We start from the raw sequence: 20,795 nt of genomic DNA on the forward strand, positions 1-20,795 counted from the left end.
GGAAAGGTCTTACAGATAAATGTGGTTCATTTAGAGAGAATTATCTTGAGTAATGTAGCACAATTATAAACCTACATGTACGGATACATGTAATTCCAGGCTCGTCTTAGGGTTAGAGCCCAAAGTAAATCCGTGTTTTCATAAATGTTAGGATTGCTTTTCTACTACCTACTAATTTGATCCTCCGTTCAGCACTGTAGTTGTAAAATTGTAAATTGTAACATCTAAAAGCAGGAAGCATAGACGTATTTTTCTTTTGCAGATATGAATCATTTATTTATATTTTCTTACAACATTACTGCTCTGTATCTATATATACACATTTATTTTTTAGGATCAATTTAGAAAAATAGACAAACAAAAGTACACGATCACTGAGTTCACAATACAGAAAGAAACAGCATCACAAAGAAGCGATTGCATAGTGGTTTAGACAGAACAGCAGGTCACAGCTTCAGTCGGACTTGTTTGAATAAAAATCTAAACTAACAAGTGACCCATTTTCGATGCATAACCAGTATTACAAAATGCAATAAATATGTTTTGACCTTCACATTGTGAAAACTCACAACACAAACCTTATGTATACTGTGATAAACCACTTTCAGTGACTGGTGTATAATATACAATATGTACACATATACAAAATTATAATTCAGTACAAGCAGTATACGCTTTCAAATACATAACATTTATACACAAAAGTGAAAAGCTTAGTTAAACTGATTTTAAAACAGCAGTTAAGCATATACAGTATACTTCTAAAACAACTGTGAATACTGACTTTAAAATTTTAATTTTTTCACAGCTTTAAGGACATATAAAACTAATGTTCATTGTAAACAATATTCCAAGCATATGCAGAAAACTGTTAAAAATAAATGACAATTAGAAAAAGCAGAAAAACAAACTGCAATATATACAAATGTTAGAGTATAAAACTGACAACAGAAACAAAACCAGACAAACAAATATACAAACAAACATTCAACATTTCACATCTATAACTCTAAAATACAGACTCACTGTACCTCATGGGGAAATGTGCTGTTCAAGTAGAAAGTGTTTTTATTATAATTGTTCCCCAAATTATGGAATTACAATTCATAATTATATGGAAATGTAAGAAGTTCTGACTTTTTTCATTTTCTATTTTGCCATTTTAAAAGACTATGTACTCTCTAATGGCGAGAAGTTGACAGGCAATTATACCAGTCAACCTTCGCACACAGAGAGAGCTGTGTGTTGTGTAAATGTGTAGGATAGGACTGAAAACCACAGCACTTGTTTGCAACAATGAAAGAGACCTTAAAAAAACGACATATTGAAAATCTAACACTGGCCATTGAACTGAAATGATATAAACTATAAAAATACTTTATACGTAGGCTGCTACTGTTTTGCCTCGATCACTTGCTTTGTTCAGGGGAATGTAATTGCTGGTGAAATATGCCGTGCTGTAGTCAGATAACATTATCTTAGTGCTTCGATCCCCAGTGCAAACTTTACATACGGAAACAAAATGTTTAGCTGTCCACCAGACCAAGGCTCATGTGCGGCAGTGACTCAATATCCTGTAACAACAACAGCTGCTGGTTCACGAGAAGTGGCGACAACATGTTCTGACTATACAGGACACAGAAAACAAATGAGAAAAAATATAATATTTATAATGAAAAACACAAACAACTGGCGTTTAGGCACGACAACCTCCAGTCAGGCCTTGTTTTGAATGCCAACTGGTCAGACTGGTGTTCTCACAGCAGGATGAAGGAATCCTCTGAAGACTGGTCCGCGTACGGCATGTCACACGCCATGCCTCTGGGGAGCAGGGGAGTGCTGGCATCCCCGGGCAGGATGGTGGGATCCTCCGGCGCAATCACCACCACATACCTGTCCTCAGGGTCCGGGGCTTCGTGGACGTCGGCCATGATGACGGCGCAGTCGGGCGCGGGGTCTGCGCGGGCGAGCGTGGCCTCGCTGGACTCCGGCTCCTCCACGGACTCCTCCGGCAGGCTGGTGTTGATGTAGATGATGTCCTCCTTGCTGGATATCTCCGGCAGCTGCTTGGCCAGCTTCTCCAGTGCCACCCTGACCTGCGTGAAGCACGGCCGGTCCACCGGGTCTGCCCTCCAGCAGGAGTACATGATCTCGTAGCTGGGGAGAGACAGCCGGGAGACCCTTAAACACAAGGACACTGAAACAGTCTTCTACTCAGTAGGAAGATGACACTTAATGTCCTGAATCATAAATGCAGAAAAACAACAGTGGCCTAAAGCAAACATATCTATCTTTACAATCAATATCATTGAATATAGCTGTACAATAAAGTTGGAAAACAGTATCTGCTTGGCTGTGCAAGCTTAGAGTTTATCATAAAAATGTACAAATCACAGTACTTTACTGAATGGTTGACATACTTGAATACTTCTCTTATACTGGTCTTAAAAGGCAAAAACTCTGAAATCTGAAAGCAAAACCTGCCAAATAAAAGATACTAAATAAAAGAGGGAAAGCCATATAAGAGACACAGAGCTCTACAATAAACTAGTACGCTGGCTAAGTACCAATTGAAATGTTTCAATGTTTTTATTTGGTCTGGTCTTTGTATAGACTAAGAATGTTAGTACCATACTAAGTGGAACAACACATTTGAATACCAAAAACACACGGCCACATTAATACTGCTGAAATACACACGGAGACAGAGTGTCTCCAGCTTTGTACGCAGCTCCTAATTCACTCTGCAAGTTCACCGAGAGATCAAGCCCGTATTTATTGACACACTCCCGGTCAGCCAACAGATCTTAAGTCACAAATTCCACATTGTGCTGAAATACTTACAGTTCATCCAGACAGTCCGCTGGCTGCTTGAGTCTGTGTCCTATAAGGAGGTAGTCATAAATCTCATGGTTCTGAACCCCCGGGTACGGAGTCATTCCTCGCGTTGCGATCTCCCACATTGTAACACCAAATGCCCACTGCAAGACACAAACCAAAAATGGTGTGCGTTAAACTTCTTTAATCAGAATGTTTTAGTTAAAAAGAAAACTGGCATTCCAAATTTCTAGATAATAATATTTAGTTTGGGTTTCAAGCCGGGTGTATTATAAAAACACTGAAGCTAAAAGATAAAAACACAGCCATTTAGATGATTTCCCGTGGAATTATCAGACAATTTAAAACAGATTAAGTGAGAGGTCATACCACATCACTCTTGACAGTGAAAACTCGGTCTGCCAGGCTCTCGATGGCGATCCACTTCACCGGCATCTTCGCTATCCTTCCTTGCCTGTAATAATCTCCACTGTAGATTTTCTTCGATAATCCAAAGTCTGCTACACAGACAGACATATCGTCCCGTAACCTGCGGGATCGGGGCAAGAACAACTTTGAGTCACGCACAACAAAGCAAAAACCTTTTGAAACTCACTACTCCCTATACTGTGGAACAGATTGTGCTTTACTGACTACAGCTCATGGGGAACAACAGCAAATACTTGGATGGTGACAAGCCTACGGTTAAGAAGCCAGTTGAGGTTCATCTCCAGATAAAAAAAACAACTTACATGCAGTTCCTTGCTGCCAAATCTCTGTGGAGGAAGTTCTTGCTGCTGAGATACTCCATTCCCAGCGCAATGTCAATCATAAACTTCAGGAGAGTCTGTAGTGGTAGGAACTGAAAAAACATACCAAAAAATAAATCAATATGAACATGAAATACAAGAGTCAGATCTTCACGTTAACATTGTCTTTGCACATATAGTCATTGATTCATTGATGCATGCATTGGGAGACTGAATCTGGATGAATCTGTGAAACAGCAGAGCTCATTACCGGTGGGTTTTCCCCTAGTCTCGACCGCAGCAGAATGCTATGAAGATCTCCGTATCTTATGAAGGGCAGGACCACCATGGGTTTGGGGAAGCGACTGGAACTGACTTCTAAACACACACCTAAATATATAAAAGAAATGTAGTCAAAATACAACCTTAGAACTCACACAACAAAAGAAGAAACTGTAAAAGACAACACACACATTCACAAAATGCAATGACAGAATAGGTTTCTGATTTGAATCTTTAATTGATGGCAAGAAGAAGAGGAAGAACAAGAGCTTTTATGAATGACTGCTCATATGCTAATCTGTACTAAAGTGCCAAAGGAACTAGACAGGTTCAGCTTCCTTCCCTAGCACTAGACTTCTGGAGAGCATCGCTGCCTACATTACGTTAAATACAACTTAAAGTATTCAGTTTTGAGTATCGATTGGTCCGTCCACACGGTCCATCACCCACCCATAAGTCTTATCACATTGGGATGGTGGAAGTCCTTCATGCAAGCAGCTTCGTTGAGGAATTCCTCGATCTCCCTCTGAGAGAAACTGTCCACTGGAAACAGATGAAAGGCGTCAGGAAGGGGAATTACACAGAACAGGATGAGCAATGCTTGCATCAACACACTCCTTCGCTACAGCATCTCCAAATTTCAGAATTATGATCAGAGTGTAATCAGATTTACATATGTAAATACTCGGTCGAGATGCTCTCTCGGAGGATGAAGCTGTGTTAAGCGTTTCACACAAACAGAATTGTAAACGCCCGAGGGAGCCCGTGGCACAGAATATCTCTGAGAAACAGGACAGACTATATCCATCATTTACATCGGAAACTGGGCTTAAAATGAACACTTTAAATCCTATACTTTCATTCAGGCCGAAAGAAGGGAATGTCGCTCACATTTCATTGTTTTCACAGCTACTTTCTCATTACTCCCATCCGGCTGCTTCAGATGTCCTTCCACCACAGAGCCAAACTCTCCTGTTGGGAAGGAAAGAGACGTATTTAAAGCATTGGCGTACCAGTCCCAAAGGAGATCACAATCCTATAGGTTAATATTTTCAAACCCCTTTCAGAAGACTGTACTCAAAGTCTAGTTATGCCGTATCCCTGCTGCTGTCATTTGGGAAGGTCTGGACTCAGAGAAAGACCTTCCCAAAAGACTGAAGCGATTCATTGGAAACACGCAGGTGCTCGAAGACAACTGGAGAGAGATTCCTCGTCTGATCTTATCTTTAACACACACCTGGGTCAAAGACAGACATCGCCAACAATGTCAAGAGCTCTGCTTCACAGCTGGATTCCTACCTTCCCCAAGAATCTTCCCAATCGAAAGCAGGTTTCTGTCAATCATCACATCTTGCAATTTGGCCTGCAGCTCTTCACTGATTCCCAGGTTGCTTACTGTAGGGGACAGAGAAAGGTTACAAATGCTCTTCTCTTCAGATAAAGAGTCCAGGATCAAATGATTACATTCTTCAACATCTTACATTTCAATTGAATACGATTCAACTGCAAAATACATACACGTGACCTCGAAGGCTCGCCGGTTGTAGGATTTCTTGGCTGTGTACTGTACGACTGGTTGCATGTCTTCCCCGTTTCCAAACACTTGCCTGCAGAGACAGAGACAGGGGCAAGTGCATTAGTTATGCGTCACAATCCCTCACATGCTGTGAAAGCCAATTCCTCAAGACCTCGGCTATTAAATTACGGTTTAAGAATTGAGAGACCCGGACAGTAAAAGGTTTCAGCTAGATACCGAAGAAAGCAATGACATGAGTTCCTCAGCTTTGTCCACTTAGTTCCTCACTTTGCTCGCTGGTACAAACTGAAAGCTGGCAGCAGAAACCCCAAGCGGATTTTCGATGAGTTTTTTCCGATAATAGCAGCTCGTTTACTTGTCCCAAAACAGCTGCAAATTAGCTTCTCTTATCGGTATCCTGACCAGCAAGAATGAGTCAGAGCCAAGTCCATCCTCAATGAATCCCAGAGCGATTTTGTTGGTTGTTGTTGTAGTTTTTTTCCACGGGACTTCGGCTGAAATAACTTCAACACTGTGATCTCATTAAGACCGCAGGTGCAGGCAGTTACTATAGGAAGCACTGTGGCTTTATTAACAAACCATTTCAGCGCAGGGAGTCACTTCACAACCCAGCTGCCCTGAAAGCAATACCGGTCAGTGCTGAGGAAGCAGTGCGTCTTTCAGCCCAAGACTGGGCTACTAGAGCAGGAAGAGATTTCCGATTGTGTCCGGCGGGAACATGCCTGCAAACCCTGGCTCTTCTCCCTGTTGCGTACTTGAGAACGTAGTGTTACAGAAGAGGCATTTTCAAATTTCATACACCTTTTGTATTATTGATCATACTTTGTACTGAGTCCTAAAATATTGTACAAATATGATAATTACGCATCTGGCAACACTTGCGACCAGGCGAATTCCCATTGGCTCATGATCTTGGCCAGACAACGCATATGCCATTACTGATTGGAATAAAGAACCACGTTTAGATTTAATTGTGAACAGAAACCTGGTTCTACAGTATTGTACAGAATTACAGATAATTGAAAAAACTAAAGCTGAATTCTTAGGAAAACAGACTTATTGAAGCCTGAGACTTTTAAGTAGTTTGTTTTTTACTCTTATGCAGCAAACGTATAAACAGATTAACGGATTATTGGTGGGGGAAAAAAGTAGGACATGGCTGAAGTAGCACAAGGATTAGGTTTCTCCAAAGGTTTGTAAAGTCTGTTGCATCATCAAAATTCTCCTTACACAAGAAAAGTTGTACTGACCGGTGTTAGACGTTCTGAAACGAACAACTTGTGCTTTCTCAGAAACACCTAATAAATCCCCTAATACACGAGAAGTTGTGTGTGAAGCTAGCGGTCTTTGTTTAACCTACCCGAATTGGTTCTCCGTGGTCCTGTTCCGGACACAGATAACCAAGTAGGAGATGAGCAAGACCAGACAGATGCCGCACACCACGCCCAGCACGATGTAAACGGACTCCGAGCTCCTCGTATACGGGCTGGACGACGGAGCCAGTCTCACATCTGCAAAACAGGCGATTGCGTCGTCTTTGTTAGTGGAAAACATTACCTCTTTAGGACCGAAATGTCATGCACTATATACTTTGCAATTACTCATTCCATTCTCATCAAAACCACAGAGAATCCTCAGTTTAAATTAATGGCAAAGACAGAACTTAACTAATCTTCTAGACTATAAACCCTTCAGTTATTAACATGATTTCCACAATTTCACTGCCATTGATATTCACTGATATTCCAAGCGAGGTTTACTTAATTTTCCAGGCAGAAAGTGCTCCTGGCAGCGATTATTAGTGTCTGTTTCTCAATACAGATATAAGCGATTGTAGTGACTTCACAAATCCCTTTGGTTACATACCGGGCTCGTGTACGAATATCTGTTGAGGGTCACTAAGAGGCCCAGTCCCCGACCTGGTGAACGCAGCCACCTGGACACTGTAGGTCATGTTGAAAGCTTTCAATGGGATGGAAAGTACATTGTCCATCTAAAAAAGATAAATAATGTAGTTAATGCTTTACAGGTAGGGTATATTTACATCTTTGCTTCGTTGGAAGTCTATAGTATGTTTTACCTAACTGGATTAATGGTCAGAAATTAACATGAAATATTAACACCTGGCCAAAAAATAAACCATAAACAACTCTGAAACTAAAGTGCACAGAAGAATAAGATTAAACAGTGCCCTGCAAGGCATTTTGTACAGTCCCAAATAAGGTGGTTAGATAACAGTGGAAATGTATTGCATTAACTAGGACTTTCGTTCATCAGCAAAAGCAGTCAATGGAAAGGGGAAGGTGGTTCAGAGGCCGAGGAGATGGCAGGGCATGTGACAGTGATGTGGCCGTTGCACAAGTCTGTCGCCCCACCAGGACGGAGGCTGGACACAGATGTGCTGACCGGAGGGAAGGAAACTATACACAGTTCTGAACACGGTGACTAAACTCACTTTCCTGAGGGTGTTACTTAACTTTTAACTTAACTTCGCAGAGCTCCTATGGATAACATTTATAGTATTGGTATTATTTATTTTCAGACTCCCTTATCCAGAAGTGTAGGAGTTAAAATATAGGGAAGGGGGAAGAGGGGCAATCACAGATAAACAACAGGAGATCTAGAAACTGCAGACTATCTAACACTTCACAATGGCCAGGTTCAACTGGAATGCGCGGAGAGACAAATACCGAAGGATTAAATCCGTATTAAACCCTTAAGACTTTGCTGGCAGGGTCAGGATGTTTCTGTGACTTGCCCAGGCCACTCACGCTGTGGGTCATACCTGACCTTTAGCAATGAGCTCAGCCTTGTCCACACTTCCCACTGTTGTTGTTATCGACAGGCACGTGAATCACAGTTTAACAGTGCGCCCGGTATGAATGGCACGGTGTCAGTGAGGCTACCAGGGACAGATTCATAATGCACATTGTTCCTGTTTTTCCATTCATTCAGCCGTGAGTCAGCGAAGACGGGGCTAAAACGGTTTTCGATCGGGTCAGCTTCCTCCTACACAAAAGACAAGTGTAAAGGAAATCTGGGATTGGGGATTCTGGGAGGAAGCCATATGCCTTCAATTCACTCATCGCCCGAGGGATTACAAATGCTACACGAAAACATTAAAAACAAAAGATGAACCAACTTTGTGTGTGTGATGTCTGACATTTCTTTCTTCATTTGCAAACTCAGTGTGTATCCCATCAGTTAAAAACAACATAAAAGATCCAGCTGTTTTGGCTCAGCATGAAACTACAGGGCATTAACGCAAACAATCTGCCGTTCTGTCAACACAATGCGTTTGCAGCGTGGCATTCCTGTTAAAGGGTGCGATTTACAGTTAGCCAGCGAGTAAAACCAAAATAAAGGCTGCTATTCTCCCGGGGAAGACATGTAAATCCCACTGCACCGCTGTCCTTGACAGTAACAAAACCAAAGTGCGTCACACAAACAGGGCTTCAATACAGCCCAGGACAAAAGCCTTAACAACTGCATATCGCAGCACAATCTAGTTTTTGGGTTCTCTCTGAAAGTACAAAAAGTAGACAAAAGTACGATCATTTCTTATTAATTTCAATCTATTATGTTTGCTTAGTGAAAGCCTGGAAAAAAGTATTTATTTGAATGTTTATTTTCTCAGTTGTAAACCATTTATTTGGAGGATAAAAGACAACATTAATTAATTAGACAACAGGAATCAGTGTTCAACTGCTACCTTGGTTGTGAATATACAGTCAAAAAACTGCACAAATGTTCATTGCAGTACTGACACCAGCGGCGCCTGAATTGCAAAATCGGGGGATATATCTGTTCCCTTACGGACAGAAGACAAATGTCAGAAGTCGAAAGGGAAAATAAAAGGAAGTCGGCCTTTCGTTGTGCGCACCAGGAATGCGTGAGTCAGCAGAACCGGCCTCCAGCGCGTCAGGAGAAAGCCACAAACAACGACAGCTGTCACAAGATATCCACTCTCATGGCTCTCTTGTTTTTTGTTGTTGTTGTTTTTGAATATAATGTGACGTTGGGCTTTTTTCTCTATTCTTAGTAGAAGTAGAATTAGAAGTAGGTTGATAAACATGCACAGACAGAGGTGTCCCACACCCCCATCTGCCAGCCAGACACCCGTGTGGACTGAACTGGGAAGAGGATCAAGAAAGGTGATGACAATAAAATAAAGGGACATTTCAATATAAAGACTGCACATCGGCAGGGGTGAAAAGCTCATTCCTTCTCCGATTTGTGATGAGCCGCGGTGCCAGGCCTGTGCCACGCGTGCCCGATTCAGAAGCCTGCTATTAAATGGTGGAGACGATAAACAATAACTAAATAAAATAATGACTTAATTAGATTATTAAAGTGGGTGCTCACGGTGGATATTGGCTCCTGGTGCGTGATGTTGACTTTGTAACCGAGCCAGACTCCGTTCATCATCTCTGGGGTGGGGCTCTTCCATGTCACCACCAGCACCGAGTCGTTGAGTTGCAAGTGGACGTCGTGGGGGGGCACCGACGGCACTGCAACACACAGAGGGACAGGAGTTTTATACCGGGCTGGCACCACAGATACCCTCAGAAAATCATCTTGTCTTTTGTGGATTGAATCCTTCAGTCAGTCAAGTAGGAACTTTGAATGAGCTTTGTCGATTCTGTTTCTTATGAATATACTTATCATAACTTTATATATGTATTGCCACAGAACTGTGCCAGCTTTCCAAGCGGGCAACACCACCCTCGTCTCTGCGTTTCCCGTGCCACAATTCCCCGGGGGTGTGAACACAATCACGCAGGGCTGTACTACGAACGAATCTTCTTGGAAGTCGTAACATTTTTTACGTAAAGAACAATAAATTAATTGCAAGTTTATAGGAAACAAGACATTTTTGCGGGTGAATGCACAGTCATTTGCTTAAAATAACCGCTGTGCTTTCAGGAACGGAGAGGAAATCTGCCGCTGCTCCACCCGAGAGCGGCATGCTTTGGCCATGAAGCTCTTCCGTTCAGGAGGCCAGCGTTCAAGGATGACAAAGACAGGGTTTAACTTAGGTCAACTGCACAGCATGACAAATAAATAATTGTTAAATACCATTTCCTAATTAGTATGGAGATGTCATGTTTTTGTGCTTTAGTGTAACCTATCAGAGCTTTACATTTAAAGATTCATAAATTAAAAATGCCTTTCTAATTAGGAAATAGAGACCTTTATGGAATAATAGTTTATTTAACAAGCTTCAAATACGACGCATCAAAAGGGCTTCGCTCACCTCCCTCTGTTGTTGTGCCTTGAACCCAGGAGCTGGACGGAGACCATCCAATCTCATTCCTGCAGGACACACTCATGTTGTATGAGCTCAGGGCCCGCAGGCCGGTCACTCTGTGCTCATTCGGCAGCTCAGAGACAGATATGTTCCACTGGACACTGTAGGCCGACCCCATCACCTCATTCTGCACCTTTCGAAACAAAACCACATGATCAAGACAGAAAACAGGAGACACGTCTTCACACAGAGAGGCGTCACAATCTGAACAAACTCCCCAGCGATGTGGCTGAAGAGACAATTTGGGAACATTCAAAAACAGACTGGATAGGATCCTTGATCACTTAGTTATTAATGGACACCAAACGAGCACGATGGGGCGAATGGGCTCCTCTCGATTGGACACTTTCTTATGTTCTTATGTCTAACTCTCCTCTGAAGCAGGTGAATGTGTGGCCTCTGCAGGGGACTTACTCTAACTTCGCAGGCGCTCAGGGGAGAGAAACCGTCATGTCCAGGGGTCCACTTGAGCAGGAGGCTGTGAGCGGCCTGGTCAGCGACATACAGGTCAGCGGGGGGTGAAGGGGCTTCTGCACGCAGAGGAAAAAGACAACAATTAAGATGTGAGGCGCGGTGAAACATGAGATTCTCAAGTGCCACGTAAAATCCTTGCCTTTCCACACAAGCAGATGTCCCGCCACCAACAACACCACACCTACCTTTAACGTTAACCTGCGTTACCCTGGATGTGGTCAATCCCCTGCCGTTGTGCGCTTCGCAACTGAACCGCGTCGGCTCGTCGATACCTGCCGGCACACAACACACCACGGATCAAGCCCCTCGCATCAGTTAGCGTTACATTTTGCTACACATCTCTACAAGGACAATTACACTCATAAGGACTTTGGAGAAACAAATCTTCAAATCATACAAGATAAATATTGAAAGCATGATAAATAAGAAAAGCAAGAAAAGTCCAACATGCTTCCTCCAAAAAAAAAAGTAGAACTAAGTATGCTGATCTGGATTGTCACAATGACAAGCAGATCAAACATCTTTTAATTACATTTTGCTTATCAGCAGCACTTATTTGCTTTCCTCTAATTGAAACTTGTTATGCAAGTGTTGTTTATGAGAAATCGGCTATTTCACTTCTGCAAACCAAAATGCTATTTGCTGTGTGTGAGGAAGGTTGGGGACCGAGGAACAGAGCTGACTCTCACATCAGCTAAGTGAACTCTACAGGAAGTCATGAGATTTCAAGTAAACAAACACAACGTGAAACTGATGGCTTTTATTACACAACAATGACCCCCCCACACACCGAGCCCCTATTGAATCGAGCCCAGAGGAACACGGCGGGTGAAATGCATCTGAACGAAGAAGCATTCAGTGGAGCGAAGGGGGTATATTCACCCTCACTAAGAGCAAAGACTTGTCAGGCCTTAACAATGGCAGAGACAAATTCAAATTTCCCACAATGCATATGGACACGAAGGGACCCTCACCCTCAGTTGTGTCCAGCAGTGCAGCAGCAGACATTCACAAGGTACAGAGGGGGAGGGTCCCAGGAGATCGGCCCAGGGTGGAGACGCACCGATGGGGAAACTGCAGCGGAAGGGTGATTTTATCAGTTTGTTTATTTAACGTACACATGCAAGAAAATGAGCTAAAGATAGGAGTGGGTGGTCCTGCTCTGAAACGCTGCGTTCTGTCCTTGGACCGGCGATGTCCCTGAAGCTGTGATATGGACTGTACGTGTGTCGGTCTCTCCCCGACCTTTTCCAGTTCCCGGTTTTCGCACGGGCAGCGCTGAACTTTAAGCAGTCCGGCTTCCTCAACGACGGGGTGGAGGGACAATGTGGAGTATAGTGCCAAGTCACTTCCACACAGGGACCTTCACACAGAGCAGGGCTTTGAGACGCTCTCACTTCAGTGCTTCCCCACAATATTTATGTCCAAGCATGGCAATAAGAGTGTATAATGTGCTCTTTATTCCTTGCCTTTGGGTGTCCTTTAACTGAGCCAGAAAAGTCTGATTGCTTAATAAATTACTGGAACTTATTTACGTGCGACATTCACGTCCATTTACACCCACTACCACACTACCATTTGCAGAGGAATACAAAAAACTAAATCTTTTCCTTTTTGTCTCCACCAATGAACTGTAATTATTTGGCAGATAATCAGATTTGGTCTAACCCACAATGTGTGTTGTTTTGATCACTTCCACAGTTCTGGATTGTAACAGTACGTTGTGCAAAACGTCAGAAGATAATATTAGCCGTGTTATTGATGAAAGTGTGTTTGATAAAGGTTTTTTTGAGGCCTTTGCAGAGAAATGGAAGAAAAGGAACATAGTTGACATGATCGGTCACCTTTACACTTAAGGAAATGGACCAAAGCCAGCGATTATAGAAATGATATGAAAAAAGTGGCACCTCAGCTTGTTTTAAATGGGAATTGTTTGCAGCTTAGGTAAACAGAGTTCCCAGTGGTTTGAAAGCTGTTCAAACATACAGCGAATCACTCACTGGCACAGCTGTGAAAGTCTTAGCCAACACAGGACGGAGTGAGGTTATCCAAGGAAAATGCTTTTAAAAGCAGATGTTTTTCCCTTATATTGCCTTTTTTAGGCAACAAAAAAACACCTAAATATTTTATTTTAGGATTACAAAAGCAACAGACTGAACAATGAGGGAGTCTTCACTTTACATTGTAGATAACAGGAAAATAATGAACCTGTGTCCTAACATCGCAATCAGACATGAACGCTCTTTAAAAGTGTCAACAAGTCTGGCCCTTGAAAGCTATTTTTAATTACGCATATCCAGGCTTGAAAAATACATTTTTATTTTTGTCTGGCAAAATGTTTTTTTTTCCCCTACAGTGTTTTGTAAGCTCACCATAAAGGATACGTGTATAATCAATTGCTATGCTTAGAAATATGTGCCCAGTGGGTTGCGAGGCCTATAATTACAGGCTTTCAATAATTAATTCTGCCATCGTCGGCTGACTTGTTCAAGACAGGGCAGCAAACTGACAGTAGGAGGCATGCAGGGTACAAACATGCTTTAATTTCGATAATAATTCAAGCCCCCTCTCTCTCACACACACACATATATACACACGTTGGTCTTTTCCTATTCCTATCTGCTGGAGTCTAGTTCTGTCCTTGATGAAGCGGTGATTCAGATCATGAAGCAGAAATGGACTAAACCGCAGCCACACAACTAAATTAAGAAAATGCTGGACCTCTTTCCTCAAAGGAGACCCACAACACACCCAGCTCACGGTCCTGTGTTGTTTTTTCACTTGCCTATTTCTGTCACTGAATGAATCACTCGGTAAAGCAACAATCTAGGGGCACAATACCGACTCCAGCCCTGTAAACAAGCTGATGTCACCGCATGGCAGCCCTCACTCAGCAGCTCCGCAGGGCCAGCTGTTTTGGGATGTGTGGGCCGATAACATTGTGCTGCTGCTCAGTTCCAAACAGTCACAAACACGGGGAGTTAATGAGGTTGCACAAGCCGCTGCGCTGAGCGAGAACAATGAGCTGGGATTCGATGCTCAGTGAATAAAAGGTCCCCCTTCGTGAGTCAGTGATAGAAAAGCCTCCGCTGGAACTGGCCCAGTTAGACAGAGAGCCCGTGACGCAGGGATACCTGTTCCTCAGCTCTTTTGCTCCTTTGACAATTCGGTCACTAACTCTACCCAGGTTTTGTATGTGTTTAGATACAGCTCCCCAATCCCCAGGGCACAGAGGAGACACCAAGCCTGGTAATGAGCCGTGCGGTGGGCAGGCTGGTGAATACAGCCTTTGTGCGTACTGTTCCCCCCCCCGATCCCTCAGCACAGGCCTGACCCCCAACACAACTCGGCGGAGGCCCTCTCTAAACTCCGACACAGTAAGAGCACTCAGCCTGACAGCCTGTGCCTCAATACCGATGAGCGCTACACGCGTGAAGCGGTGCGTGTGCCGGTGGAGATCTAAGGCGTTCATATAGTTGCCCGTGCGAAACATTGGGGAGAGGGGGCTGCACACCTCTACATTTCAACACAAGAACCAGAGCGCTGGAAACAAACTGAATCTGATCTGTACCGCCAGGCAGAAAATCGCTGTGCGTCTCCGAGTGCTGATTCGGCTGAATCTGGACACAATACAAGGGAAACATGTGGGTTGACCCAGACGCCGCGGACAGTCTGTCCCAAAACCGTTCTCAGCCCTTATCTCCATGGAGGAAACTGATCTTCCAAGTCTAGACACATTATTTGAAAGTTTGAGGCAAAGTCAAAGCAAAACTACTCTAGTAAGATCTTTATCCATTTACCTTCCGGGACAAGGGATCATTTCTAAACACAGAAGACTGACCATGCTCACACAATAATTAATTTAATAACCTCAAGGTCTTGTTTGTGTGGGAGTGAGAGCAAATTCTCACTCATAAATCTGTCCACCAGAACAAAGACTCCCACATTTAATTAAAAGAAGAATACGGGGGGATTAAAAGCAATTAGAGGTACTAGTGACAGATACATAGATGATTTTGCCACATTTTGTTTTCTTTTAAGTCTAATTTTCTAATATTAGTGCAGATCTGCCTGTAAATTGCACAGATGCTTAAAATCAGCAGCTAATTGGAGTGTTGGAAAGACCGGTATGTAAATTGGGCTTTCCATAGACTTTCACTATTAAACAAAGCACACTTCCCTCTTGGGGACACCGACTTCCTGCCATTTTCCTCTATTGCAACACAATCTAAGCCAGGAAACAGTAACTGTGGAAAGCTTTACACAACGCAATGCAAGCCTCGGACACTATTTGCATAAATGTACTGTTAGGGGAATTTATTACTTTCGATATAGCAAAGCCACAGGTCAAGGTTCATCCTCAACAGGGCAGTGAAAGGGGAGGTTCGAAGCTGCCCCTCACCTGGCTGAGTGAAGCTCGAAGGGGAGAGCTGCGAGGAGGAGGAGATCTTCACTTCGTTGCGCATCCAGATGATGGTGACTGGGTCCGGGGGGCCGACCGCCTCACAGGTCAGGGTGAAACTGGTGTTCCTCGTGACGTTCAGTGCCTCTGGCTCTTTAATGAACATTGGCAACCCTGAAAGCAAGCAACAGCAGCTGTAACGTCAGCACAGCCACCCCCTCGCCCACGATGATAAACCCACCAGCTCGGGCCGGAGTCTCACACATCTCCTTTCTGGACCATTTCCCTCTTTGGTTTGCACACAAGCACTGCATATTTAAGGGGGTGTTAAAATTACTATAGATGGTCTCTGTCTAGGAATAAAAACACGCAAAGCCATCCTACAACTGCTGAACTTTGCCAGCCTTGCGTGTGTCAAGATCACGCACCGTACCTTCGACTTGTATCTGGATGTGATCGGACTCGATCAGCGTGCCGCTGACGTTGAGTCGGCACCAGTAGTCCCCGCCATCAGAGCGCTGCACCTTCTTGATGCTGCAACAATGGAAAGACAACACTATTACCACACAATGCCTGGCCTGCCATGTTTCACAATGATGAAAATCACCAACATTTCTCCTTTTTTACTTCACCAGGTCATGTCCAGAAAAGATGCCACATTGTGTTATATTGTTTCTGAAACAAAGAAAATCCTAATTACGCACAACGATGCTGAGCAACAAATACGTTAAGTGTCTGGGGGCTGTAGCATATGTTAGAAAGAAAACAGCTCTCACCTCAGGGTGGACACCCCCTTGTCCGTGGTCTGCAGGTCGTTGAGCATGGCCTGCTGGCTGCCCGCCAGCTCCACCCCATCCTTCCACCACTGGATGTGCAGGTCCAGCAGCACGCTGTGGATATCGATGGAGCAGTTCACCTTCACCTCTGTCCCCTCCGAGGCCTGGATCTCCCCCACCGTGGGCTTGAACCGCAGCCTCTTAATGTCCTCCTGGTTTAAGTGGACCTTGGGGGCCCTCTCGGTCACCACCGGGGGCTCCAGGGTGGGTGGCGGCTGCGTTGCGTCAGGAGACGACCCGGCAGTGAGGTCCACAGTCCCTGAGGTACAAAGAGTCGCATGAACACGGAGAGCCACAACAATCAATCTTCTTTACACCTCAATTAAAAACATCAGGATTGCTAATGCAGATCAGCAGGGAGTTTCTCTCTTTTTTTCTGCACTGGTTAAGACCCTAAATTTTATTTAAAGTGCACGTGGTTTCTAGAGCATGAACAACAGGCCGAAAAACACTTTTCTGTCATAAGCAGTCAATCTGCGCATTGTAACTGTGACTACACATCTGAATTGTGCAGAAGAGTGAACTTCACTGGTGGAAATCCAACAAAAAGAACAATGGTAAAGAGAAAAAACAGATGACCAAGTTACGTCCAAATCTTGTTTTGCGCCACATAAGTTCCAGTAAGAGTTGTAACCAACTATTATTAGAAAAAAAAACATTTGTGCCTGTGAAAATATGACCCTAATATTTTTAAAAGACATGATGTCACCATTCTTTTTTATTGTCTAAGTCGGCCATAATTAACTCCATATCTATAAGCGTCTCTGTGCTTACTGCAAACAAGGAGGGGGAACAGAGACTATGTGGGCATTAAACACATACAGTTAATACAAATTAACTCAAACACAAAATTAACTTGCAAATGCACAACAATTCAGTAGTGTTTTGGCTCACCAGGTGTATGCAGGTTCAAATAAATTTTGCTATACTCGTCTAACAGTAACACAAAAAATAAAATACACCCAATGCATTAGAAAGGAGTCTTGAAGTCTCAAAATGGAGGGGAGGGGTACTTTACTGGAAACCACTACTTTGTATTTTTGTTTCCTCGGGGAAAGGGAAGGATCTTTCCATTCAACAGGTGCAGTTCTCCACAGACACTCCCCAATCGCGGACATCACAAGCATTTCCTGCTCTCGGTGACTAAGTCCAATAGTAATTCTGATCCGTACATCCAATAGTTTTATAATACAAAAGGAAATTCCTCAGATTCTTAAAATGAAAATCTGTTATCAAAGGAAGCATAATGTTCAGTTTTCCATTTTCAAGTTGTACGAATATTATCCAACATTCCTTACAAGGGAAACCCCAGTTTATTTATTTGAACCTGTATGACTATGAAAGGCCATCAGTGCTTTCATTTTCCTTTTTCGAAACAATTTAGATGCACAATTTGTAAACTAAATGTAGTGAACCAATGCTAACTTTGATGTACAACTACCTCCTATGACTATCTACTCTACCTGGTCCAATTTCCCAGGCATTATCAATGACAACAATAGGCTCAATTCTGCTCATGAAAGCCTTTTTCATATCCACAGGGGGCAGATCTGTTGCAATTCTGAAAATGGGACACGCATGTTTCCGAACACTATTCAAATTCTCTTGCACAACCTCCAGGGCCAGAGGAAGTAACATGTAGGCTAATCAGAGCTTGGCTTTCCACTGGACTGCCCAGCTTCTTAAAAGCGCCAGCCTCATGCGTCTTACCCTTACAAGTGAAATGTACATGTTTACACTTCTGTTGTGCGTCTTAATCACGATTTTCTAAATTTTCTAATTTTCTAAGGCAGCTTTGGCATGGAAAGCAATAAGCTCTTATTTAGGAGAGTTGGAGATTGATAACTAGCTTTTTTGGGGTTGTTGTTGCTCTTTGTATTTGTGGAGGAAACAGCTGTTGTACCCTTGAGCAAGGCACTTTACCCAGAATGCTCCAGTGAAAACTGCTAAGAATATTAATCAATTACCTTTAAATCAACAGCCTTGGAAGTTTTTTTTTTTTTTATCAGTTAAGCAGATAATTCTGTCAATTAACATTCTGCTTTCTTCAAGGACCAGAGCTGGGCACTCCTCAATCAACAGAACAATACTTGCTAATCCGATTAGAAACTGATCAATAGAATTCAACCACCCACCCCCCCCCAAAAAAAAAAAAAACCTCTGTAGGTGTTTAGCTGGAAAGAGTTTAGCTCTGTTATTCTTTCTGCTTTTGTGTCATTGGCTAAGTCGCTTTTTTATTTTAGAATCACATCAGTGACCTTCTACACCCTTATTCCCCTATCAGAGTGCGTAGGTCTTCTGGTCAACTTTTATTAAGGGTCTTTCATTGTCGCTATAGATCTAAGGGTGATCGTGCCTTTTCTGTGATAGGTCCTAATCTCTGGAACAGTCTCCATGTGAGGACAGCTTCATCGTTAGCCATTTTTAAATCTTCTTTAAAAACTTAGTTTTACTCTGTAGCTTTTGAATAGACTAGAGAATATTTCGAAAGGGACTCATTTTATGATGCAGTATTCCAAATGTTTTCCATTTAATTTTAAATTAATTTGTTTCTATATTACTCTTATTTTGTTTGTTTGATCTGTAAAGCACTTTGGCTCAACTTGTGTTGTTTTCAAATGTGCTCTATAAATAAAGGTTGACTTGACTTGACTTGACTTGACTTGACTAGAGACCCTGTTCCTCCAGCTGACTCGAGGACTTGTGGGATGTGCTGCTCATTCAAGGCCACAGCAGATCTCTGGTTTTGGAGGAAAACAAAAGCAAGCAAACAAACAAACAAACACAAACAGCCTTTTGGTCAGAAGTGAATTCCTCAGAGCCGCTCCAGGTTTTCCTCTGAGCCTAAGTATTGCCACCTGTTTGCACTTTCCTCAGCCCACAGCCACAGCAACAGTAACAAGGTCCAGATGTGAGTAACTGAGCTGGTAGTAAATCACGGAAAGGATATACAGATACAAAAGGGAGAGTAGCTTACAAAAGTGCCCTCTTTCCAGAGCAATTATTGTCTAGTGGATTATTTCATTGGGAAGAAGCACAACGCCTTAAAAAATGAGATCTTAAAAGACCCCACAGTACATTTAAAGAATAACTAATTTCAAACCTGAGCACATCATATATAGATAGTCTGTATATGAGGTGCTTAGGTTTGCAGATCATTTCGATTGGTTTATGCAATCTCAGGCTGAACAAGTGTTTTAATGTTTAGGTTATAATTGAATTATAATGCAATGCCTGTAATCCCATCCAAAATGCTGAGTTCAAAACCTGAACCCAACTCCCCAACGCTATGGAAAAAGTGACACCTATAAAACCTCTTCCACACAGTTCAGACATCCGTGGAAAGAATAAAACCAGCATTAAGCACTTCTTCTCCTCCTCTTCGGGAAAGTGCATCCCGAAAAACCTTTAAAAAGCTATAAAACCATCAATCACTCACTTACCCGCTGTCAGGACGCCATAAACTAAGAGCAGTTCTAGCAAAGTAATCCCAGGACTCCGACAGGACCCTCCGCGGCTCATTTTATCCACCATCGGGTCGAGGGAGACTTTAACGGGACAGTCCGGCAGCCTGGACAGCTCTAGAGCCTACTGGACCGGGCTGTCCACACACTGGACGGTTCTGGGGGAGCAGCCTGTGGCGCAGGCGCTCAGCGGTGAGTCCAGATCTGTGTTTTCATCCCACATTCCCCCGGACAAACTTCTTCTGACGTCACACGGCTTCCCCTCGGGGGGCGTGGTTCCAGGTCGTGGGGATCCCACACATGGATACAAAGAAACTACAACAGCTACATACGCCACAGCGAGGTATTTTTAAGGAAAGGCATGATGATCAAAGCATGTGAAACTACAAACCGGGTGTAAACCATGACATATCTATCAGTCCCGGTTGAATCTGACCTCCTTGGACAGAGACAGACAGAGGAACTAGTGTGAGGTACAAGAATAAGATGCATAGTTATAGCAAAACATCTAAAACGACCTGTATCTCTGATTTATGTCCAGTGAATCTGTTATGAAAAGGGATCATTAGAGCAACACTTGCAAAATAAGTTCATCAAGTGGATTTATATACATCCACACTTCATACTCATAAATATTTCGTTTTATTTTAGAGATCCGGTTAAAACTAGTTTAGCGCTCACACGTGTATTGGATGTGAATGCATGGCAAAGATGTAGTGTTGCTGTTATTTTGTACATGTACATGCTGATGTGGATCTTTTCATCTCACGGCATCCACAAGGGGGCGTGTTTGCTTGCCATATTTGTGTCCTAGTGATCAATGATAAGTAACATACATGTGGCATACATAACATACTTGCGTAGCAGTACAGTCATTTCCTGATAATCGATTCCATAGCCTTCCAAATGCATCTGTCATTATC

The 20,795-nt window shown here is 43.0% G+C and overlaps 1 protein-coding gene across 1 annotated transcript; it reads right to left on the reverse strand.

The window, feature by feature from the left end:
• Positions 1-248: 248 nt before the first annotated feature.
• Positions 249-20,095, reverse strand: mertka (c-mer proto-oncogene tyrosine kinase a). The gene is made up of 19 exons (XM_066697351.1): positions 19,852-20,095; positions 16,349-16,667; positions 16,006-16,106; positions 15,573-15,746; positions 11,356-11,442; positions 11,111-11,226; positions 10,643-10,829; positions 9,751-9,896; positions 7,252-7,378; positions 6,746-6,896; positions 5,367-5,455; positions 5,148-5,243; positions 4,740-4,820; positions 4,299-4,391; positions 3,838-3,956; positions 3,570-3,679; positions 3,208-3,367; positions 2,845-2,981; positions 249-2,157 (listed from the first exon to the last, which is right to left on the reverse strand). The coding sequence occupies exons 1-19, from the start codon at positions 19,940-19,942 to the stop codon at positions 1,758-1,760; spliced, it is 2,784 nt and encodes a 927-aa protein (XP_066553448.1). The 5' UTR covers positions 19,943-20,095; the 3' UTR covers positions 249-1,757.
• Between the last annotated feature and the right edge of the window lie 700 nt (positions 20,096-20,795).

Source organism: Amia ocellicauda, chromosome 23 (genome assembly GCF_036373705.1).
Source record: "Amia ocellicauda isolate fAmiCal2 chromosome 23, fAmiCal2.hap1, whole genome shotgun sequence".
In the NCBI taxonomy this organism is placed as follows: domain Eukaryota; kingdom Metazoa; phylum Chordata; class Actinopteri; order Amiiformes; family Amiidae; genus Amia; species Amia ocellicauda.